This window comes from Buceros rhinoceros, unplaced genomic scaffold (genome assembly GCF_000710305.1).
Source record: "Buceros rhinoceros silvestris isolate BGI_N320 unplaced genomic scaffold, ASM71030v1 scaffold10038, whole genome shotgun sequence".
NCBI classification, from domain to species: Eukaryota; Metazoa; Chordata; class Aves; order Bucerotiformes; family Bucerotidae; genus Buceros; species Buceros rhinoceros.
In genome coordinates this window covers 40,168-47,744 of record NW_010428637.1, presented here as the reverse complement: position 1 = coordinate 47,744, position 7,577 = coordinate 40,168, and the positions used below count along the sequence as shown (strand labels likewise).

General features: G+C 40.0%; 1 protein-coding gene across 1 annotated transcript in view; it reads right to left on the bottom strand.

The window, feature by feature from the left end:
- Positions 1-6,256: 6,256 nt before the first annotated feature.
- DCBLD2 (discoidin, CUB and LCCL domain containing 2) overlaps positions 6,257-7,577 on the bottom strand; it is a gene marked incomplete at its 5' end in the record, with an annotated part of 25,529 nt that continues 24,208 nt past the window's right edge. Inside the window, one exon of the mRNA XM_010142349.1 lies at positions 6,257-6,880. Within this exon, the coding sequence (XP_010140651.1) occupies positions 6,438-6,880 (443 nt within the window). The remainder of the gene's footprint in view (positions 6,881-7,577) is intronic.

Genomic DNA, 7,577 nt, shown 5'->3' with positions numbered 1-7,577 from the left:
AAGTCTGAAGACACGCAAAAAGGAGTGCCAGGTAAGCATTAGTTTCACTACATGAATGATCCTTGGAAAATATTTTGTGTTTGAACTGCAGAACTTGAAAATAGCTCATTTGTCAAATATATCTTACAATGCAAAATGAAAGGGGAAAAACACTTCCCTAGTGTAAATAGTGTAATAGTCTAAAATTGTATATGCAGCTTCTTGGAACTCTTATGTGTTGGGTCTGAGAAGTCCTGCATCCAACATCCTGCAGAAGTTTGACATTTTAGAACTAAACTAGTCAATTTTTCATAAAAAAACCCACCCCTAAATTGAAGTATAATAGTGGGGCCCTCAAAGGAGAGCAACTTCTTTGTACCCCTCTCTGTTTGTACCAACAAGTAACTCATCACTAGAGCAAGATTTTTAAGATGACATTTAGGAAGGAGGATTCAACTGTTAGGTCATGGGACCTAGTCATTTGAACTGCTGGGCACCTATCCTGCAGACTGAGAGATCAGAGAAGTCCGTGGTGGTGGAGACTAACTAATAGGAAAGAAGTAAGTAAGTAAGTAGGTATCTCAAATGCACAGATAGACAGATATATGTTAAGGAAAAAGTTTAGCTGCACCAACGAAAGATTCACTCTACCAGTGAATCAGTTACAGTCTCTTGTGCTCCAAATTCTGCTGGCATTACAGAAGAGAAAAAGGTGATAGCGTCATCAAAGAAACAGCTGAGAGTATGGGAGGAGATCTTTCTAAAATTTATTAGAGGGCTGGAAGAAATACTCTTCTTGGAATTATTTAATGCTAATTAAGTTATACATGTGCCTTATAAAAAGCCAAATTTGCAAAGTCTTCTTGGGCAGAAGGAGACATTGGAGTAAGTTACCATTTAATATAGATGGCTTGGGGACTTACTTCCTTAGGGATTTAGGGGGGGTTTTCCATATGTTTTTTTCCCCAAATTATCTTCATAAAATCTGAAGAAAAAAACAGAAGCTTGTTTGCAGTATTTTGTCTCAGAGTATTTTAGCCCGGAGAATATTCTAATTTTTGTTCTGCAAATGCAATCCTGAATGAATCCAAAACCTATTCTATCATACTTAGTTGTTTTACATACACAAATGAGTTTACTTTTTTTTTCCTTCCTTAAACCAAATACTATAGTGTTTGCACACTGACAAAAATAAAACTAGTAACTTTATATTGAAAAGTGGGAGGGCTTGGCAGCGTGGGACAGACATGGTACCGATCACCAGCACAAAAATAGGTGTACCAGTGTAAGTAAAATAATGGGGACTCATGACTGCTGATGCTGAGACAAAACAGCTTTGCTCTGGTGATCGCTTTACTTTCTCAGCATAGTCAGGGATTTCTACAGAAACAAAAAAACGAGGTACTTTTCTTCTAGAAAATAACAGCTCTAATTCTCTTCATACTCTAGTATAAGGGTTTATACTTACTTGCAGAATACTGGAACTTGGTATCTTAACAACTTAGGTCCTTTCACAGGCAGAACACTTACTGAACAGTTTTTCCTCACAGAAACTTTGACAGGCAGTTTCTCCTCTACAGGGAGAACTAATAATTCTGTACAGCAGGCAACAGCGCCTCTACCAGTACAAGAGAAAAAAATGCAAGGACTTGTAGAGATGGTGAAAAGGGAGCAATTCCCAGCTGCAAGAGGCAGTATCAAATGAATGCTGAAAGTTGCTTTTTTTTTTTCATTAATGTGAAATGAAGTAATTATGGGTGCGAAAACTTCAACTGTTTATTGGTGGTGGTTTCTAATACTGCTGAGGCTTTCTGTGCAAGCAAGCAAAACCTCTTCCATGATTGCCCAGGTGAGTGTGTGGCAGCGCTGAGTGGCTGTTTCGGTGCTGGAAGGTGACCAGGCAGCGAAGCACAGTTACCGCCTCAGTCTGTGTGTTCTTTGTGCCTGGGGACACGGCAGCAGGATTCTGGCAGTTTCCAGGCACAGAAAGTGAGTCACTGCTTTCCAGCTGAGACACTAAAACAAAGTCCGACCATTGTTCCTTACAGGAGTTTAGCTTAACTTCATTACCAAATCCTACCTTTTGGCAATTTCTCCTAAAAAAATTACAGCGTTTAAACATCTAAGTAAGCTTCAGAGGTGAGTAAAGTGAAAAAGCATTGTTGTCAGTGACAAGGCTGCCTTTTGGTTTTTTGATGCAGGGAAAAACCCCACTCTTCACACAAGTACTGCAGGTACAGCAGTACAGACGACTCTATCTTTGAATCTACTTTTGAGAGATGATTATAAAGCAAAGCAAAGCTATAGAACGGCTTGCAATATGGACCCATTTCTATTTTAATTAATCATCCCTGCCTTTGTATCAGCTGTTTCAGATGTGTGCAGGTCAGCTGTTTGTTTGATGCATAAAGCATGGATTCTTTTTTTACTAAAAAGATTCACCCTTTTTTTTCCTTTGTTTCAGAAAGACTCCTGTACCAGTCCAGTAAGAAGGAGCCTTCCTGAGGAGAATGGATTCTGGCACTCAGCCCATTGTCACAAAAAGCTGGTTTTGAAGAGCTAAAATCTTGTGAAGCTGCAGCATGTTGAGGATCTAGGCAAGGGAACTGCAGGCACTTAGAAAAGAATGTATAATAGTCTATAAATAATTTTTATGTATTATGGCATTGTATTAGTGTGAAACCTAACCTGCAGACTTTCACTTTTCCCTTGAATTGCATCCTGACTGTTTTGGACTCTGTCTTGCTTAAAAGCAAGAAAATCCCATTATTTAATTTTGACTTTGTTTTTTATTCTACTGGAATTTGACAGAGAGTGATTTGTTTAGTCACACCAGGTAAGCTCAGCATGCAGACAGGACTCTTAAAAGCATTTCTGGTCTACCATTTAAATGTTAATGTAGATAGGAGAGTCTCTTGCCATTTCATGTGCAGTAGTCATTACCTGTGCAGAGAAAATTGTGTTTCTTTTCCTTTTGGAGGGCAACAGCGAGAGCTGCTGGTAGAAACTGGTGTCAGTTTTGAGCACAGCCAGTTTAAAGTTGTATATGCATTTTTTAGATCGGAATTTGGTTACTGATCATGTGGTTTCATAAAAGAGATGCATTGGTATATTTGATTGCATTACCAGTGATTGTTTTAAGACTCACCTACGGAGAAGTTTCTCAGTGCTAGTCTCCTTGCAGGTCAACATCACCCTTTTGAAGTTTTGATGCAAAGAGACATCTGAAGGGGCTAGGAGAGTGACAGGAGTTTCTTTCAGCTCGCAACAAGACATCCGTCAACTCCCAGTACAGGAGAATTGCATCTAAGAATGGGTCATAGCGAACCAGAGCCCGACTGTCTCATTACACTAACAGAGGGCAGCAGCCTGTGCTGTGTCTTAGTCTCATCACACAGGACTCCAGAGCTGGCATTCTCCCAGCAGTAGGTAACACCAGGGAGGCTCCCTCCTTAAGTGCCGCTTGCCCCTGCAGCAGACTTCAGCCAGGAGGAGAGCTGCGCTAAGTGTCAGTTTGCTACTTCTAACACTCAGCGAGATGGGGCAGGGCCCAGCCTGTCACTCCTGGAGGCAGGGCGTAGGCCCCACTGTAGCGTGGTAACGCATAAATAACCTTTGCATTTCCAAACTACAAATGAATTAGATATAAGGTAGGTGTTAAATGCAAACATACCGAGTAATACATATGTACAATTTATTTAAAATACTTTTTAACATACATATAAAAACCCCTCACTATTTATACAGTCTAAGTTCTAGCAACATATACAAATACTGAACAACTACAATACATGCTGAGGTAAGAACATACATTCTGGGAGAATACTCAAGCCAAACATGATTGTAATACATTTTCTGTCCATATGTCTTCACACGTAAGAGACACGCATTAAATGTACCTCTGCTTGTATTGTACACAGGAGAATTCTAATCTCAAGTGTGTCATGCAACTTACATTTGGGAATCAATGTTTAACAGTGTGTAACATACATTTTAAATGCAACTATTACATATTCAAACTTACCTTCCTAGCCCTAGCAGATAAAATGTTCAAAGTTGAAAGCAGGGAGCAAAGTGTGGGACCAGATTCTTTCAGAAAAGGGACTTCAGTTCTTGAAAACATCCACTCCAGTCAACAGCTTATGCTGCTCACAATGAAACTGCATTACATTTGCTTACAAAAATAACCCACTGTAGAGGAACTGTTTAATTTTCGTACACCATCTTAGCCTAAGGTATATCCACAGCTCTACCATGCCTACAGGAGAAATTCAACCCAAGCATGTTAATTTTACTAGCTCAAACACATCCATTTATCTTTATGGTAGATTATTTTTTCTAAGCCTAAACTGGTACAGTTTGAGAATGTAGAGGTTTCTTAAATTGGCTGGAATAAGCATGTCACATCTTAGTCCAAACAAATAACTTCCTGCCCCCTTTCAAATAAAATCAGCTCAGATGATTTCAGAGTTGCTGACGATGGGCAAGAACACTTACTTACCTGTTTAAGCAAAACTACAAAGATTGCCAACTAGCTGTATCAAGCAGAAAAAAAATGAAGTAACAGCAAAAGTATAACTACAGGCAGGAATTTCTTTTTCATGAATGGGTCTTATACACCACCCTTACTTACATTCACATTTAGGCTTAGAAGCCCAATTCTTAAAAAAATTCTCACTGAATGAGAATGAATGATGAAAAAATTGTACAACTGGGCTTTAGGGTAGCACAGATTATACAGTAATGTGGCCTGGTCAACAGCCGGAACACAAGTTAATTCTGCATTACTGAGTTTACATGTAGCCCTTGTGCAAAAAAGTTTCAAGTGGTAAGTTAGGATACCGTACTGGTATGAAGTCACGGTGGCAGCCCTCTGGAACAGTAGTTCAGTTTTGATTTGGATGTTCTCCACCTAGTTTAAGGACCCTGGGCAATAAAAAGGCGCACTTGAATTACGTCACAGAAAGAAACAGTAACCACTGAAGTCCATAGGCTGGTAGCGGGTTTCACACGTATAAATTAATTCACCATCCTCCCAGCAGTGCTGTTACAGTAAAAATAAAGCATTTTTATTGCGGGGGGTGGGGTGTAGGGGTGTAGGTTTCTACTACTTAGGTTAAAAAGTTGTGCTTTGTTTTTAACAAGATAAAAAAACCAGCAAACATGACATCCAAATTGTTTTCATTTCATGATTACCTAGCTAAAACTTCCCTGTGTTATCTCAAATCGCAGACTTACTGCAATGGTTTCATAGTAGGTAACACTGGAACATTCACAGGATACAAATCCCATTAAACACTTCTGAAATGGACACTCTTTGGAACAGTACTGGTTGTCTTGCAAAGGTTTTGGAATCTTTGATACTTCAAATATGAACAATCGTAAGAAAAGCCCTAGGGCTCAAGTTTTTCAGTTGTGCTAAAACGTACCATATGTGCTAAATGCGTGTATAACACAAATTGTGCACCATGAGAATATTTGTGTGCTTCCTTGAGCACTCACAAAAGTATATACATATCTTTCTTTGTATAAGCTCACATCTTAACACACAACAATACATACTCCATGGAGGGCGAGGGGGCAGGGGGCCAGGGAGAACCTTTCTGAATTCAGTCACCTTGAGCTCCTGGATGCTTCTTGCGCACTGACCATCAGGGAAGTCTGAATTTGAGGCAGACTCCATTCAGAGTAGCTTCCGCTTAATAGGGAAAAATGTAAAAGCAGTTGCCGTGTAGTTGGCTTGTATGACTTAAATACCCTGTGCCTCCTGGACCCTTGGAAAGAACAGGACTGAGTGGCATCAGGAGATGAGACAGAAAACAGATGGTACAGACAGCAGATTCTAGTTCCGCAAGGCTAACAGAAAGTAATCTTGTGAACAAAAGATGAAATAATATAATTTAGAAACAAAACTATTTTATGCCATGAAGTTAATGGGATTTTTGCCATCAGTCCTGAGAGTAGTTTTTAAAGTCCAAAGTTGTGCAGGCATTTTATAGGGTAAAATGCATTTTAGAAACTATAGTGCTTACCTATAGATCTATATAAAGTTAGGAGCTTTGGGTTTTGGTTTGGTAGGGTTTTCTTTCTCCCCAGAAATAGTACCATTAGCAGGAAATTACTGGCTTTCGTACTTCAAACTGTTTCTCCCAATTTATCATTCACATCTTTGGATTACCAAAGCTGATCTTGAAGAGTTCTTCTCTCATGTCTGACAGACAATTGTACAGTAGTAATAGAAAAGTCCACGGTTTTGCAGGAGACAAGCTGTAATTACATATACAGCTTAAGAAAAGGCAGAATTACTGGTTCCCCTGACCTCCAATAAAACATCTTTTGATTCAACATTGTATTATTTAAGACTAACGATATCAAAACAATGCAATTAAAAAAGGAAACTGTCAGCTTTATGGAACTGGCTTTTAAAAAACAAGCCATCATTCTACCTTACTTGTGAGCTAACTCAGTTCATCCTTATTCCCAGCGGAATGGGCCATGCTCTGCGGTACCTGGTACACCAATTCACTGGCAGCACCGGGCCCTAGTTGCCCCTTTGGTGTATCGTACAGTGCCTGTGCTGATGATGTGCTGTCTGTCCTGGATAAGAGTTTATTGTAAGTTCCAGCCAGTGGGGGAGCTTGATTCCCTGCAGCTTTGAAGGTGGAAATTGAAGGAATGCCAAGAGGTGTGCTGGGATGGCTGGACATGTCCATGATTATTGGAGTTGCATATTCTGGTCCAGTTATAGGTAGTGGTTCAGCATAAGCATGGTAAACTTCTTGTATAGGTGAGTTGTAAGGGTCCAAATCAGCGTAACTTGCTTCTTTTCCTTCCTCTGGTTTAAAGGTCGATCTCTGATGAAGCGTGCTGACAATTCCCCCTACCAGTGGCTGAGCATACTCTGTGTTACAAGCCCCAGTAAAACAAACAAAACAAAAACACCTTAATGGGATTTTTTTTTTTGCAGTGGCATCACATTAAATACAACCAGTCAACAGAAATTACTACCCTATATCAAACCAGTGACCTGTCTGCCAGTGGAGTTGCCCTGGAAAAAAAAGTCATTTCCACTCAATAGTTAAAGCCATTGGGATAGCCACAACATCCCAGTTTCTCAGGCTTAGACTTCTTCCCTTGTGAGCTGCCATTTCACATGCTGTAAATCTGCCTCAAACCTAAGTTTTCTGAAGAGTTCTCCCTTACAAAATTAGAATTAAATGAAATTATCCTGCCTGGCTTTGTATAAAAAGTGGTTCTTGAGACAGAGGGTTTGTCCTCTGAGGGGGGAAGCCTGCACGTGGTCAGCTGAGATGTTTTAGTTCAACACATAATTCGAGTTACAAAAGCTGGGTGAGAAACCTGGTGGTAGCTGGGTAAAGAGAGACAAGCAGCCAAAAAGAGAAAAGTATTTCTGCCTGCTCTGCAGCCGTAATTCCTGCATGTCTGCGCACTTCTACTATCAGCATGTAAGCACAGAGCCAAAGGCACAGTCAGTCATCTTCCCCTCATGACTGGTTTACCAAGGAAAGGCCATATGCTGTTAACAGTAACTCCTTTTCTAGATCAAAAGAATGATTTAATCCATACCGTCGGTGTAG